Source organism: Gekko japonicus, unplaced genomic scaffold, assembly GCF_001447785.1.
Source record: "Gekko japonicus isolate JY-2015 unplaced genomic scaffold, Gekko_japonicus_V1.1 scaffold29, whole genome shotgun sequence".
In the NCBI taxonomy this organism is placed as follows: domain Eukaryota; kingdom Metazoa; phylum Chordata; class Lepidosauria; order Squamata; family Gekkonidae; genus Gekko; species Gekko japonicus.
The window spans coordinates 395,970-413,278 of NW_015172003.1; the positions used below are offsets into that span (position 1 = coordinate 395,970).

General features: G+C 41.1%; 1 protein-coding gene across 1 annotated transcript in view; it reads left to right on the forward strand.

Moving 5' to 3' along the window:
• SUFU (SUFU negative regulator of hedgehog signaling) overlaps positions 1 to 17,309 on the forward strand; it is a 124,902-nt gene that overhangs the window by 100,716 nt on the left and 6,877 nt on the right. The window contains exon 12 of the mRNA XM_015420093.1: positions 13,974 to 14,042. Coding sequence (XP_015275579.1) covers positions 13,974 to 14,042 — 69 coding nt within the window. The remainder of the gene's footprint in view (positions 1 to 13,973; positions 14,043 to 17,309) is intronic.

Below are 17,309 nucleotides of genomic sequence, written 5' to 3' on the forward strand. Positions count from 1 at the left end.
GGCAGCCAGTGAAAATCTTTCAGTATTGTTTGATACATTCCCTGTATCCTATCCCTGACAACAGCCTGCATTTCTAGGCTGTTTTCAAAGGCAGCATCATGTAACGCCCCTTACAGTAATCTAACCTGGATGTAATTGGAGCATGGATCACCTTGTGTAGGGGAAAGCACAAGGTATGACTGGACAAAGGAACGGTCCTGTTCATGGACAGTGAAAGGATTGTTGGGCTTTTGCAGACCCTTGATCATGTTGAATTAAAGGCACAATGCTATATATTAAATGCAGTTCACATCCCTAAGGAAAGGTGATTGGTCTTTAAGTGAATGGTCAGCAAACCTTGTGACATCAAGCTGTGCTGTCCATTTCTTGACACCACAACCAAATTGGCCCTGTGTCATCTTTGGGAATAAGGCAATAGTGTTTCCAAATAACCTTTTTCATCTTGGCATTCTATTACCACCTTGCAAAAGGCAGGCTGTGAAAACCCCTAAAGCCATGCCCAAGTTACTGGAACAAGGGTGTGTTTATGAAGAGATTATTAGTTCCAACTCTCCTGTTAATCTAACCATAGTCAAGGTGAGCTTAAAACTGATCAAGAGCAATCAGCCCAACCCCTTTTTTTCAATGCATATTTAACGAGTTCAAGCTGAACTCAAAGTACCCTATCTACAGGGGCAATGCTTAGCTTTAGTGAGTTCAAGCCAACTCTCTTTGCTAGCATTCAGGCAGTCTTAAAGTATATTCTTGTTGGAGGCTTACCCATGAGCACAAGGTTCACCCAGTCACTACTCAGTAACTACATAGCTTGTTACTGAGATGTGAATTAATCATCCCAACCTGTCTTTCTTAACCTCATAAAACTCAAAGACAGTACAGTACTTCAAATCATCTTAGTTATAGAGGTGCATTGCTGAAACATCGCTTTGAATTCTCCATAGCAAAGCATAATACCAAGGATTCTGTAAGGAAGTTCCTAGTTCATAAGGTTTAAGTTTCATTGAGAAAAATGACTGAAAGAAGAAACATGAATTAAATGCAGACATGGAGGTGATTGAGGCCAAATGCCACCAAATGATGTGACACAGTTGGCATACACTCCCGCTAATGATCTGCTTCATTTTGATATAGTGCACCTAGTTATCTGGTCCTAAAATGATGTTTTATGAATACAAAGTTAGTAAAATGCAAGTATCTTCATGTCTAAAGTTTTTGGCACAGTGAGAGGCTATGTAGCTTTCTGTTTTAGCTTATCTGTACAAATACATTCTCTCTCTGCAGTCAACTGAAAATTCTATCTATACAATGGCTGTTGTCCTTTTATGGCATAAGTTTGGTAGGCCATGCTTCAGTCCACTAACAGAAACAGCTTTATGCACTATGGCTTGTACTACATGTTGTTGTGTGTGCAAATTTTGACAGATGAAGAATCAAATAGATGATGGAATCCAGTTGTGTCCCACACTGCTGTGGGAGTGTACAATACAACCGCCAAGTCAATCTTGAGTTCTGAGGGTCATTGGTGGTAGTCTGAGAAGCAGATACTGGAGTGCTAGAAATGTGCACTAGTGCTGCAGATCGTGGGAGAGGATATTAATGTTCTGTCTTCTGGCTGCTTCAGAATCTTGGATGTCTTGCTTTTTGAACAGTTTGTTATACTATAACATCTGGAAAAAAATATTGATACTTCCTGGTGTGTAAACCATACTGTTTTCAGATGGGACATCCATTTTGTCACAGAGTAGAATTTCTGTTTTCAGCACAGTTCACAGCTAGCTCCCTGAAGGTCCTTTGTGCCCCTTGATGCAAAATAATTGGAGAGCTATGTAATGAGACTTGTTCCCGCCACACCCTGATCTAGTCTTCAACGGTGACATTGAACAAAATTCCAAATTGTACAAAATCCACCTCCACTCCTGTGTTTTTCTTGTCACAGAATTTGTCTTTTTGCACAAAATTCCACTGTTGCTAAAATGTTTTTCCCCTCATAAGCAAGCTCTTAGATTTTTTTTTAACTTGGTGATCATTTATACAAAGCTGAAACTTCAAAATTCCTTGTCAGCCTAGCTTAATTTCTTAACACCTTCTACTGCCTCCAGTATTGTTCAGTAAGAAAATCACTTTGAGCCCCAAAGGTGCAAACGTAAGCAAGAAGTCTCATTTGTTAGCACTAAGCTTCTGTTTGTATGTTAGTTACCGTGGCAGTGTCTCTGATGTGTTACACTCGTACTAACGCTGTATGTGATCAAAGGCTTCCAGCAACAGCTTCACCTCCTCTGAAATAATGGCTGCCAAAAGCATCTGCAGTGCTTTCTGAAAATAATGCTACAGCAAATCTCTTTCTGGAACCAAAGTAAATGGTTCAGGTGTGAACAGAAACATCCATGCTGGGTCAAACCGATGGCCTATCCAGCACAGTGTACTGTTTCTCATAGTAACCATGTATGAATGCAGCAGAAAGTTTTAAGTACATTAGAACAATTATGTGGAATAGCCTGGTCTGCTCACTCCCAGGATCTGTTGGCTCGTGGTACAGTAAAAGTTTTGTTATCTAGCATTCATAGGGAGTGAGGTTGCCGGTTAACCAGCCATGCTGGTTGCTGACGCTTATCACTCTGCACTGTCCCTACCCAGAGGAACCTACAGCAACCAAGCCCCACCCCACTGGGAACACCATGGCATCAGCTCCCATGCCTGCTAGGACCATTCCCCCCAAAGCCATAGGTGCCTTCCTATCTAGCAGTCAGACAAGCCGGTCAGCTGCCCAGGAGCCCTCTGATAGAGCTGACTCCCCAGTGGCTCAAGGCAGGCTGAGGGGGAAGGAGGCATCTAAGATGACATCAGGCAGAAGCTCAGCAATGGCCGGAGGCATCAAGATGGCTGTTTGGAGAGAGAGGACTGAGGCATGTGCAAGCCCAAAGTCACAGGGATATCGTGGTTGAGGGGAAGGAGCTTTCCTTCTGGGTGATGCTGGTTAACTGAGCATTCTGAATCATCATGTGCCCGATAGCAAAGCTTTTTACTATGTTAGGAATTTCTAAAACATTAAGTGAACAGAGTCTATATATGTGAGGCTTTCCCTTAACTAAAGTAATCTAAGGTCCACTTCATGTTATGCAGTACAAAATATTTGTTTAGGTAATTTATTACCCCACTCTTTCCCAGATAGGGACCTGAAGTAGCTTATAAAAGAACCTAATTTAAATAAGCAAGTTAAAGAAGTAAAATACAATTAATAAATAAAACAAAAATTCTCTAAACCACATCGTAGGCAGGTTCTAAATCTCACACAATGACTACCTTTGGCTCTTGCCCTTCAGCTCACAACTCTGGCAACATCCAAGCAGACAGGAAGGTGATGTGAACAGCTGAGATGTTGTGAAGGCCGGGGTATAAATCCAATCTCCTCCTCGTCCTCCTCCTCTTCTTCCTCCTCCTCCTCCTCTTCTTCTTCTTCTTTGTGATTCTTCATGTCAGATTTGTGTCCATTTATCTTTTGGCGTAGGGTTTGACTTGTTTGTCCTGTGTAGAAAATGAAGGACATTGTTGGCATTTAATGGCATACACAAACTTAGAAGATGAGCAAGTGAATAAGCCTGAGATGGTATAGTTGATGTTGGTAGGACCAGTGATTGTGTCGTCTGGGTGTATGTGGCAGCAGAATTGGCATCTGGGTTTGTTGCAAGTTCTGGTACCAGTGTCCATGTTCAAATTAGAAGTTGTATTATTACAGGTAAGTAGTTTTTTGAGATTGGGGGGCTGTCTGTGCGCAAGAAAATGTCCCCCCCCAGTGCTTTTGAAAGAGAACTGTCATTATCCAGGAGAGGTTGTAAGTCGCTGATGATGCATTGAACTGTTTTGAGTTGAGAGCTGTATGTGACCACTAGTGGTGTTTTGTTATTCTCTCTTTTGGGTCTGTCTTGCAACAGGTTTTCTCTGGGTACCATCCTGGCTTTATTAATCTGTTTCTTGACATCATCAGGTGGATAGTTTAGTTCCAAAAACTTTTGTTGTAGATCCCTCAAGTGAGAATCTCTGTTTGTAGGACTGGAGCAGGTGTGGTAGTAGCTTAGAGCCTGGCTATATACAATGGATCGTTTGGTATGTTTAGGATGGTGGCTGGAAGCATGTAGGTATGTTTGTCAGTCAGTAAGTTTCTGGTATAAGATGGTGTCTATGCATCCATTGTGTATTTTTACAGTAGTGTCCAGAAAATATATTTTTTGCCATAGATAGGTACATTGTCAGGTTGATGGTGGGGTGAAAGTTGTTGAATGCCTGGTGGAATGTGTCCAGGGCTTCTTTACCTGGTGTCGTATTTAAGAGTGGCAGACTCTAATCTGGAGAACCGGGTTTGATTCCCCACTCCTCCACATGAAACCAGCTGGGTGACCTGGGGTCAGTCACAGTTCTCTCAGAGCTCTTTCTGCCCCACCTACCTAACAGGGTGTCTGTTGTGGGGAGAGGAAGGGAGGGAGATTGTAAGCCGCTCTGAGACTGCTTTGGGGGGTGAAAAGCAGGGTATAAAAACCAACTCTTCTTCGTCTAATCCAATCTCAGCTATAATCACCCAGTTCTTATGCATCTTGACTCTAACTGGGTCCCCCCGCCCAATATGTAATGGTTGAAAAGATTCTGTTAGTACAGAGCAGGGGTCCCCAACCTTTTTGCGCTTGCAGGCACAGCATAGCGGGCGTAGCAACAAAATGGCTGCTGCAGGAAGCAGACCTAGCCACAAAATGGTTGCCGCAGCATAACTTCAGTCACACAGTGAAGATCCTTGTGCTGTGGTGCGAGCTGCTGCCAAATTGATGTTTTTAAAAATCTGCACAGCCAATCAAATCTCCAGTAGTCCATCAGAAGCCTTGCTGGGCAAAAGCCCCACCTGGCTCCACCCACTTCCTAAAAACACTTGGTGGGCAACAGAAAAGGTGTTGGCAGGCCCCGTGGTGCCCACAGGCACCACATTGGGGTCCCCTGGTGTAGAAGACAAAGGTGTGTTTCACTGGTTTTCTTATATGTGCTTGTGTGTGTTTGTGTGCATATGAGTGCATGTGCACCTAGAAGTCACTTATGGTGACTGACCCCTACTGGGGGCCTGGAGGATATTCAGAGAGGTGGCTGAATAAATCCTGCCCCCGCCTCCAGACTGCTGGTATTCCAAGGAAGTCTCCCATCCAAGTACTTGCCGAAGTTGACCCTGCTTAGCTTCCAAGATCTGACGAGATAGGGCTTGCCTGGGCTATCCAGTTCAGGGCATGTGTCACTATTTTGAAGCACTACATGGATGTTCATTTTGCCATGAGTGTACAGATCGGAAGCTGCTCTACTGAACTCAATTTTATCTCTATGTGGGAAGAAACCTTGTGTGTTGGTTTGTTGTTGTTGTTTTTTTAATATGTAGAGGCTGTAGTGCAGTGGTAGAGCATCTGCTTTGTATTCATAAGTTCCCTGGCATCTCCAGTTAAAAGAATCAAGTAGCAGGTCATATAAAAGACCTCTATGTGAGGCCCTGGAGAACTACTGTCCATCAGACAATACTAACCTTGATAGGCCAGTGGTCTGACTCTGTATAAGGCAACTTCATGTGCTTGTATGTTTAGGAAGTTTTATATATCTCCTTTCTATCATAAAAATGGTACTCAAAACACCTTACAGCATAAAAGTTAAAAGTTTAACAAGTTTAAATGCATGAATAGGCTAAAACAGGAACAGTGGAAACCTTCACAGTGAAATAGTAGCAGCAAAAAGCAAATAAAAGCTATCGTACAGTGGTAAATTTAAAATTGTAGCAGGAGCAGCAAGTAGAAAACCAATATACCAGATATCCTCCAGAAAAAGCTTTTTAAAAGTTTTCTAGGAGGCCAAGAAATAGAGGGTCTGACATACCTCCTAGAGGAAGGAATTCCGTGGTGTAAAAAAAAAGCAAAAAGGCCCTGTCCTATGTACTTGCAGATCTTACATCTGGTAATGCAGGTGTGTAGAGCAGAACACCACCAGCTGGTTTCACAAGATAATCCCTCAGGTACCCTGGCCATGAGCCATTTAGGGTTTAACAGCCAAAGTGGCTGTAAGAGTAAATGGGCTAAAACTGGTATTAGGGTCTCCATGATAAACTTTGAATTACAATCATTTCAACTACATTTTGAACTAAGTTTCTGAATGTTCTTCAAAGGACACCCATATAAGAGTGTTACAGTAATCCAGTCTGAATGTTTTCAGGTAATGTATGACTGTGGTCAGTATTATGGTCACAAATATATTTTCTTAAGTTTGCTTTGTCTACTGGATACCTCTTACTAGTCTGTCTTCTAAATCAAACAGTCCTGAGAATTATGTGCCTTTGCTATGTAGAGAGCTTCTGTGTTTCTAATAAATTATAACATTTTTTCAATTTCTGTATACATTCCTGATTATTCAGGAGCATTTTTTTTTATCCTTTGCTTTTTTTCTAGGAGCTATAGCATAGTCGCCTAGTATTTTATTACCTATTTTTAAAATGTATTTGTTAAAGTGTTTATACCATACATTTCCCCATAGCTAGTCAATATGATTCAAATATCTTTAACTGATAATAGTGCTTCAGTATCGTCTAAGTATAATTACATGTACGAACATTGGCTATGAGGAAAGAAATTCCTTTATGGTTGCACAAGTAATTGCTTGCCATGTACCAGGGCTTCCCAAATCTTATAGGAGCAGCTGTTCACGCTGCATTGGAAATTGCTTTTGAAACTCCCTAGAGCTATCAAGCAGTGTGCCTTAAGGAAAGGGTGAGGAGCATCATTGTGCACATGGATCTTACTGCCAAGGCCTCTAATTGCACTTATAACTTTTATCTTCCATTTTGTTGCTTACTTTTGCTCTCAAGTTCTTCTCTTAATTGTTCACTTTACATAGCCCACTAGTTGTTCCTCTCAGTTTGAAGAACTGATCGTTTCTGCCTACTTTTTTCCTGTTTTTCATCTAATAATCATAAACAAAAGGGTAATCTTTTATAGTCCATTATGTAAAAGACTTTGGTGAATGTAGCTTGATGCAGCTCGTTAAAAACCCAGGTGCCTTGAGATTATCCTTAGCTTGCATTGCATGCCCTCAGAATTCTCTTATGCTTATTAAGAATGCATTCCATATCCCCTAAAATATGTTTAATTACTCCATTTTAAATTATGGTTTCTGTCCAAGGCTGCATCCATATATTGTGTTCAGTCAATGTTAAGCTGTTACGTTCACAAACCCAGTTTGTTGCTTGGATTCCTCACTCTTCTTTCCCCCTTCCCTGAGCCTGCATTGCGGGGAGGGCAGGGTATAAATGTGATTAATAATTAATAAATAAATAAGATTTCTTGTGTGGAGCTCAATGATGGTATCCTGGTTTAAAACAAACTCTGGTTATCTGCATCATATGCATCATATGAATCTAGGCATCCAGGTTAACTGGAGTTACGGTTTAAAATCCAGGGGGGGGGGGGGGGGGGGGGAGGCATGAACATGCACTAATCCAGGCACTTGTCATGGGTAACTGGAGTTGGAAGGGGCCATGCAGACCATATGCACACTAGCCTAGCAACAAGCCAAGTTCATTCAGTGTCAGCTAAATGTGACATCTGAATGTCTGTGTGTCACAGTGAAGTCACGTTTTCTGGCATGCAGTTTCCAGAATTGCCCCTGGAATTCAGAGGCAGAGAATCTATAATCAGCTTCTTCCCTGCAAGAGAATTATGATGGACATTCTTTTTTAAGAATTACCCAAGGCTTCGTGGCATGAAGGTTAATACCAACATGTGCAACAGGTTTGAGGAAGGGATGTATTGTGGCCTTTTGTACCACCTTCCTCAAGTCTCCTTGTGTGATTAATCTTACATGGTGGAAATGACAAAGGCGTTCTGCAGCAGACTCCTTTAGTCTTTGCTTGAACAGACTTAGGCAGTTGACTTGCCATGTTCCATAACAGCCCTATTCCAGTTAGGAGGAGAACCTGTAGCAATTTATGCTTTTATGGAGGAGGAGGAGATTGGATTTATACCCCGCCCTTCACTCAGAGTCTCGGAGTGACTTACAAACTCCTTTCCCTTCCCCTCCCCACAACAGACACCCTGTGAGTTAGGTGGGGCTGAGAGAGCTCTTTCCAGAACTGTCCTTGAGAGAACAGCTCTGACAGAACTATGGCTTGCCCAAGGTCATCCAGCAGCTGCCAATAGAGGAGTGGGGAATCAAACCCGGTTCTCCCAGATTAGAGTCCGCGCACCTAGCCATTACGCCAAACTGGATCTCAAAGGAGTAGTGTCTTATCCTATATGAGATGCTGAGGGATGCTATAGAATCTGTTGGTGGATTGATCCTACAATATGTCTTCTGTACAGTCTAAACTTGAAAGATTATTTCCGCACCAGACCATTCCTTAGCAAAAGGGAGGGAACTTTCTTTTTCCTGTGAAGTTATTCTTGTTGTTCTTTCTTGTTTCAGTACTTTCTTGGACTGTTGATTATAAAAGTCCACTAACTGTGAAGGGTTTTTGTCTGCCATTTCACATAGCAGGTCATCATCTCTTTGCATGGAATGGCTGTGGCCTGCCATGTTAAATGTCAAGCTGAAGCTCTTGTCCTTCAGTGGATCTGTTCAAGAATAGGTGCCCTACAAGTAGGTCTCAGGAATGGGAAGCTTGACCCCTTCTTCTCCTGAGTAGATCTTAGAAGGTAAGAGGCAAAAGCTTTTCCAGAATCCCCCCAGACATCAGAAGAAATAGTGCAGAAGTAATATCTTTTGAAAAGAGTACTCACTTTCCCAACAGGTGGGAAAAGCTGGCAGTGGAGCCCTAATGAGACACTACCAGGGTAAGAAGTAGTCTGTCCCAACTTGTCTTTGGAGATATCTGGAGAAAAGAGCAAAGTATTCACAGCTGAATACACTCAATCACCAGAAAGTAGGTTTTACTGTCCAGTCAAGTTCTTCTGTTATCAGCTTTTTGCGGTCATACATAGAATGTCATCCCAAGGAATTCCTTGCTTCATGGCATTATCTCCCTTGAAACCTCCAGTGCCCTTGAGATAATCCGCAGTGACTCACTGAGACTGGACAGAGATCGTAAGTTAGACATGCCAGTCATACTGTCACTTCCTTTTAAATCTGTTTAGAGACAAAGCTTCAGCATTCGTGTTATTTGTCCTTGTAGAGTATGGCAAACCTTCATTATAAACAAGAATGGTGAGATGCATACGAAAAGCTACCATAATCAATGAAAGGTTGATTCACATTCCTACCCACTACTCCTGTCGCTCAAGCAGAATGCTCTTAAAACACATCTTCTCTATAAGCTTTTAAAAAAAATCCTTTCTAACCTCTTGCCCTCATGTTTCCTTATGTACTGTATCTGTTTTAAACAGTCATCTCCTGTACATCAGGGAATCTGTCCCTTTTACCTTTTTCCTATGAAGTTATTCTTGTTGGGGCAGGGGAATCAATGGTTTGGGAAGGAAAGGCTGTCAGTATCTAGTACTAAAACTGGATTTTAAAGCTGGAAGATCTTCACATTAACAGTTACAGAAGCACTTCCAATTTGGAGTGCCATGTGGTCTTTATTGTATTTCTCTTCAGAAGAAACCTATGAGCTAGGTCACTATTCTTTCCATTTTAAAGATGGGGGAATTGAGGCTGAGTCCCAAGAGCACACAAATGCATTCAGGGCAGAGATGAAAGTAAAGATCTTTTTCATTCGAGACAAGCTTTTTGTCTACTTGACTGCAGCAACTCTCAACTTCAGTTAGAAAAGTCTGAGAGCTCAAATTCATTCTGGTAGAGAAGTTACACAGACATATTGGAAACAGCAGTAAAATTATGGCATCCTGTTGCAGATCAGTTGGCTCCTGTAAGGTCTTCTGTTCAGAACTGGAGGACTTCCCTTTGCAGGAAAAGGTTGTTTAAAGTAGTGATGATCACAAAATCTGATTAGGGTAGATTTCACAATCAAATATTGGACCTTCCGCATCAGACTGCTTTTCAGATTGAGACCAAGTTTATGGGAGATCCAGTGAGCAATCCAGGAGGAGTTCCCACTTTTTGGTGTGTTTACTCCCCCCCCCCATTTATTTTTGGTGTCTATGTAAATAATGGACATGGGGGGGGGGGCGTTCTTTCAAACCCAATAAGTACATACATCTGCAGTCCTGAGATTCAGGAATCCCAGGAAAAGTGAAAAACATATATGTCATAGAAAAAAATACGAATAGAAACCTTTTCAAAACTAAGCACTGAAAAGGGTATATGTGTGTTTGGTTTTTTTGGCACACAGAGGTAATGTAGAAGGGGTTTTTCTTTTTTGTTTTCATGTTGCAGAAGTACACATGCACGTTTGCATTTTAAAAACAGACCCTCCCCCCAAAAAAGCCCCTTCAAAGTTTACTCATTTGCATAATGAAAATCTTAATGGATTTTGGTGGTTTTTTTAAAATTTTCAGCATAGTTCTAGTTTTGAAGGGGGTTCTGTTTTGTTGTGTTTATGTCATAGTACATAGGGTCTGAATCCCCAATTTGAGGATCATGTTTGAAGAGGCATGCAAGCATCGTACTTCCCCTTTGTCTGTGGTCTTCAAGAACACATTTAGCACTGCTCCTTCTAGTTCCACAAGAGTCAGTGGAAGATTGCAGGAGCAAAAGTTCTAGGCTTAGTTTAAAGTTACGGCTGGTACATTAAAGATAGTTAATCAGAATGAATTTGAGACTGAAATCTGGCATCAAGTGAAACCATAGTTTAATTAAATGAACTAAAGTTAGTGTGATTGTCTGAATGCAGACTGGTCCACTAGCTATGACTAGTCAGGTTCTGTCAAACCAGGCGATGAAATCACTGTTCATTGAGGCAGACTGACTGACCCATCTGCAGGTTTCATGTTATGCCTGAACTGAGCCTATATTTAGTATGAGATTGAACTTTTTGTGAGTATAGTATTGCATTTTGGGGTTGCATTTCTGTTTTTCAGGGTATTTATTATGTAATAATTAGAGAATAAGCCCACTTCCCAAAGTACTGTCTGTATTGTGAGGTATTGTCTACATACCTCACCTCAGACCCAGATTTGATATCATACACCATATGTAGCCCCTTTTCCCTCCAAGGAGTTTCCTCAAAACAATCCCATCAGACAGAGAAGACTGAGAGATAAAAGTTACCCAGCAGTCTTCATAGCTGGATGGTGGTAACTGGGATGCAGGTTTCCCCAGTTCAAACACTGTGACATGAGTGACTAGAACATTTAGTAAAGATCATGTTGTATAATGAATCAAACTTTACAAAATTACAAGGAAAATGCAGGGGAACGTAGCCTGGAATGGCTTGTGAGCATGCAGGCATCTAATGATCTGAGGGTATGAAGCTGAAAGCTAAGCATGAGTTGAAAGGCTGAGGGGAAGCTCCCAGGAATAATAAAGTTAAAAGCTGTTCTTTCTTTTTTGGTAGGGTTAGAGTATGGTAAAGATGTCTGCAGAAAGCCTCTGGATTGGGGCAGAAGGAAGCGGGGGAAGGCTTGAGGTGGTGGTGTGTTAAAAAGGGGTTTTCAAAGCAGAAGTCTGTCCAAATAAGGAGAGTTAGGATCAGACCTTTCTAAGAGGGCAGGACAAGTGAGCTGGTCATGGTTCAAAGCTTGATGCCACAAAATGGAGAAATAAAGGTCATGGCAACAATGGATTTATCTGGTTGCACTGTAAGGAGAACATTTTTCTATCACTGTATATTCAGGAAGGCTTGGGGTCACGAGTTACAAAAGAAAGCTAACTAAATCCAGAAGAATGTAAGACTTTTCACTTTGAGTCGAAACTCATGTGAATGCTGAGGAGAAAAGACTGTTGTGTGCAAGAGTTTTTATAGAATACTTTGAAATCATTCCATAGTGTCTTTTCAATATCTGGTCACTTGTTTTGGCCAAATTTCAGGGATTCACACATTCTTCTCTTACACATTTGTTACCTGTTTTATTTGCAACATATATAACAAATCTGGAAATTCACATCGCTGGAACTACTTTGTTGAGGTCATACCCCAAATGAAAATCCTAGCATGGACATTTGTTTCTTGAATTGCTGAAGGTGGAGCACACTTTTAAGCTGCTGTGTGTTTGTGTTCTGCAAACAGTCTTCATAAAAGACAGAACCGTGTCCCAGCATGAGAAACCAGTTACAGCAGGCTGGTGGGGTGGGAAATGTTTGCACAATGCTACCAGAACTATGGAAATGTGGCATTTCAAAACCCTCGTAGCAAGTGCCATCTGATACTATAGAGCCTATTTACTGCCTTAGTTGCTGCTGAAAGATTTTCTGGGAGGAAAGGTTTTCTTGGATGTGGGTTTTGAATGTGTGCAAAACAATTTAACTTGGCCTCTATATGTTAAAGGCTTTTCCCATTGTTGTATTAAGGATAATTTTTTCTTAAGGGAATACATGAGCTACCATTTCTAGTCTCCATACACTGTCCTTCATGTTAACATAAGAACATAAGAGATGCCAATGTTGGATCAGGCCAAGGCCCATCCAGTCCAACACTCTGTATCACACAGTGGCCAGAAATACCAGTGCCATCAGGAGGTCCATCAGTGGGGGCAGGACATTAGAAGCCATCCCACTGTTGACCCCCCCAAGCACCAAGATGACAGAGCATCACTTGCTCCAGAGTCCCTATCTATACCTTGTGGCTAATAGCCACTGATGGACGTCTGCTCCATATGCTTATCTAATTCCCTTTTGAAGCCGTCCATGTTGATAAGAAATCTTAGATATTCACAAAAGGGGTGTTCCGCTCAAGATGAAAACTTTCAATTTGTTCAATTTCTACTTGTAAAGCTCTAGATCCCAGAAGAAATTAAACCAGGCATCTAGAGCTATGATAGCCTGTGATGTTGTTTTGCTGTTTGTGTCACCTTTATCATGCACATCGGTTGTATTTGATTTCTGGTGTAATATGACACCATCATTGCAGGGACTGGTTTTATTTATTTATTTAAAACATTCTATGTCAACTTTCTATACAACTCAGAGTCCCCCGCAGACAAGTGACATTTCAAACATTTAAACAGCATTTTAAATACAACAAAGTATTTAAAAACAATTAAATAACACGTAGACACACAAACAAGAAGGAGGGCTAACAAGAGTTAGTGAGGGAAAGTCGGACAAAACAAAGTCTTCACCCATTGGTGGAAGACAACAGTACAGGCAATCAGATGACTCTCCCTGGTAGGGAGTTCCAAAGTTTTGCTGCCACGATCAAGAAGGCCCATTCTTGTGTTGCAGCCCCACATGAAGGAGAACCTCTGAAGACGACCAGAGTGGTCAGGTAGTTTCTGAATTTAGGGAATACAAAAAAAATTGGAAATGGTATAGTTCATAATAGCTTACACTGTCTCATTAAAACCATGCCATAGGAATTCAAGGGGATAACAATATATCTAGTACTTGTGTTGCTATGGCTAAATGCCCTTGTTTATTTAATTGGTCTGATCCTAATCAGATGAGAATCCTGGTTTAAACTTCAGATAAATGCAGGTGCACCTTTGTGCAGTAATGAGTTAACAAAGTTCTGTGAAGGTTGAGTTGTTTACCCTATTTGGCAGAAGAGATGTTTACAGGCTACTAATAGCCACTCCCTGTTCTCCTGCCTGATTTCAAGGAACTAAGCATCTCCTTTCTCCTATTGCCTGCCTTTAAACAAAAATCTCTCTCTCCCCACAATTCATTGCTTCTCTTCCCTTTGAATCAAAGCCTTTAATTTTTGACCCAGGAAGATATGTAATGATGCAATTAGATTCACTTATAATTGTAGTATTTTGACAGTACTAGAGGAGGAAGCAAAGCAACTTCCAAGGCCTTTGTGAATTGCTGGATGAAAAACACAGTACAGTCTCTTCTCTGTGCACTAGGAAGGAGTCTGTTGCTTAGCAATTAGGTAAAGCTTGGAGTGTAAAAGAATAAAACTACTGTCTCTTTTGCAGATCCTGCTGACTGAAGAATTTGTGGAAAGAATGCTAGAAGACCTAGAAGATCTGAATTCTCCAGAGGAAGTAAGTCTGCTTAACTCAACTCTAATACCCAAGGGGGATCCTCTGTATATTTGGTGGCCTAATTTGCTGGCTTGATGGCCTGGTTTCTTCCCTGTAAATATAAGGCTCAGTGTTATTTGCCATTATAATCCTATGAAAACCCTTTGTGGGGTGTTGTATGGTAGTAACCCCGGGATTATTTGGCCAGAGCAACGGGTTGGCAGTGACTGGAGGATGTTTTCTCAAAAGAAATCTATGCTGGCCATTTACTTAGCAGTTGACATCGTCTAACTGAAATCCCAGTGGTGTGTTCCTCTTGATCCCTGTAGAATGTTCCCTGTAGAATGTAGACCCAGATTTTCACTTTCATTAATGGAATTTTTTGTAGCTTCTCAATAAAGTACATATGTTTTCAATAAATGCTTGTATTACAGTACCAGGCTCTGTTGACTGTATGACCACTCTGCAGGACTGTTAATGGTTTTTCAAATGTACGTCTGAAATTATTCTACCTGATGTTCACCCAGGCGATGCAAAAACAATGTTAATTTTCATTTTGGGGTTGTATCTCTGTACACACCAAATAAATTTCTTCATCTGCTAGTAGAATAGCTTTTTCTATCCCACTTCCCAAAGTCCTACTGCTTTAATCCTGTTTAGTGCTGAAGTTATGTGTGGTCCCTGAATTAGAATACCACAATATATAAAATACCTCATGAGAATGTAAGAATAACCCTGCTGGATTAGGCAATGGCCCATCTAGTCCAGAATCCTGTTTCCAGGAGTGGCCAGCCAGATACCACCAGGAAACCAGCAAGCAGAGCCTGAAACCAACACTTTTCCAGGACATATACCATTTGCTCTCTCCCTTAGCAATATGGAAATCCCTTTTAACAGATATGGGTAATTGCCATTGATAGCCCTATCATCCAAGAGTTTGTCTAATTCTGCTCCTTAAAGCAGTCTGTCAGTATCCATCACTTATGGCTGCAAATTATGTCTTTTGTGAAAAAATTCTTCTTGTGTCTGCCCTGAATTGGTCAATTTCTTTGGTCCTGACTTCTAAGAATATTATTTTGATCTATTTTCTCTGCACCAGGCACAGCTTTATAAATCTCTGTCATGTCTTCCCCATTCCAATCCATCTTTCTTCTAAATTAAAAAGCCCTCAAAATTTTAACCTTTCCCTGTACCGAAGGTGTTTGAATCCCTTGATCATTCTTCAGCATTTCTCCAGCTTTATGATACCCATTGCAAGATGGGGCAGCCAGACTAGCAAGTTAAGTTTAAAACGTAGTTGCGCCATAGATTTATATTAAGACATTATGATGTTGGTCAGTGTTTTTCCTGGGTGGTAGCTGCCAGTGTAGATCCCATCGCTGTATAGGTGGAATTTTGCCTCTTTGTCTGCCATTTATTTACGTAGAATCTCATTTGCTCTTTGTAGCTTGAGTACCCACAGCCTAATTAGATGCTGCAAACTGCACAAGTTCACCACAGGGACTAGCAGTTGTACTGTAACTACTAGTTTCTGGTGGCAACTTTTGAGCAAACATGCTGCAGTGCCTGATTCAGATTGGGACCACTGCACAGGAGAAGGAAGAATTTCTACCTTCTCCCCTGAGCTGTTTTCAGTGGCTGAAAAGCCTGGGGGGGAGTCTTATTTCCTCTGTGGCTGTTTCAGAATTCCTCTTTCTGCCATACAGCAGTCCCAGTAGAAATCCTACCCTGCTTTGCATTTACACATGAGTTGTCACCAGGAACTAGCAGCTGCAATATAGCTGCAAGTCCCTGTGGCAAACTTGTGCAGTTCGTAATGTCCAGTTAGGCTCCCAGTTTGGAGAGATCTGCTTGGGTTTTTGCCATTGTACATTGTTCGTTCTTTAGCAAATTTATCTGCTCCGAATCACTTTAAGTCGGACATCAACAACAGCAACAATAATCCTTAAGGGACTCCAGTGGTTATTGTTTACTTCTCTGCATTCTATTTTAACAACATCCAAATAATCTGAACCTGATCACATATTCCTGTGTTTGATGAAAGTCGCAAAGAATGGTTGAGCTTCCTTTTGCAAAGCCATATTGAATCTTCCTCACCAAAGCTTGTTGTTTTATATGATAAATGTTAAGTATGACATTTAACTCGGAGGAATAGTTCAACAGTGATTTCAGCTTTATTTCAGTGAGATCAGCATACAGGCTCAGCCTTGTAAGGACTAGACCAGCTAGACAATTCAATAGGCAAAAACGGCAACTTATATACAATTCTGGCTGAGATAGCCACGCCCACAATACTTATAGTATCCAATCAGATTATATACATTGCAACCAATCATAGTCAATACATAATGACCAATCAAAACCATTCCCTCCAGAAGGCATACCATTGGTCAGTAGTTACATGTCTTTACAATCCGCATAATGAGCTATGGTAGATTAAGCTTTTACCACTATGTCTCTTAAGACATAACAATAAATAATTCTAGTTTTAATTATGATGTCTACCAATTTATGTAGAATGTTAGACTTAAAAGTCTGAAATTTCATGTCCCCTCCACAGAACCTTTTAAATCTGTAATACATTGAATGGGTTCTAGTCCTCTGGTAAGGAGGCTGATTTTATTGACATCACATTTTTGTTGGAATTTCAACAATTTCACTTTGGAAACTTTAGGGTGTATCCTACCCAGATTTCCAGCTTATCAACTAGCCTTAGAACTAGCTGCTATCTCAGTTCAGTCATCCTCCCTGGAAAAAGCAGTTCATAGTATCTGCTCAATATCTTCCACAGTGAAAACCAATGCCAAAAATTTATTCATCTTCTCCGCTATCCCTTTGTCCTCCTTCAATAGTACTTTTATACCTTTCTCTTGTAATGGCCAAGCCACCTCCCTGGCTGGTCTCCTAACCCTTGGCTCTGCTCTCTTAACTGCATGTGGAATTCATGTACTGTGGTCCATAAATACCTTGTCTGTAGACTTACGGCTTTTTGAAGTGAGCCAACTTGGCCTCAAGGAAGCACATTTGTTCCCAAAGCATAAGGAGTTATCCTAAGTCTTGTATACATCATATGATGAGGGCAGATAAATCTCTAAATTCAATTATCCTTTTAACAAGCAAAAAGAATGTAAGGGGGTTAGGTGACATGAGAGAGAGAGCAAAGTAGGACAAGGAATAGGCTGTGCAGGTGGAAACTGGAAACAGAAACAATAATTGGTTATATAATCTGTCCCAAATGAAGTCATTGGACAAGATTGCTTATTTGCATGTTAGCTTGAAACTCTGGCT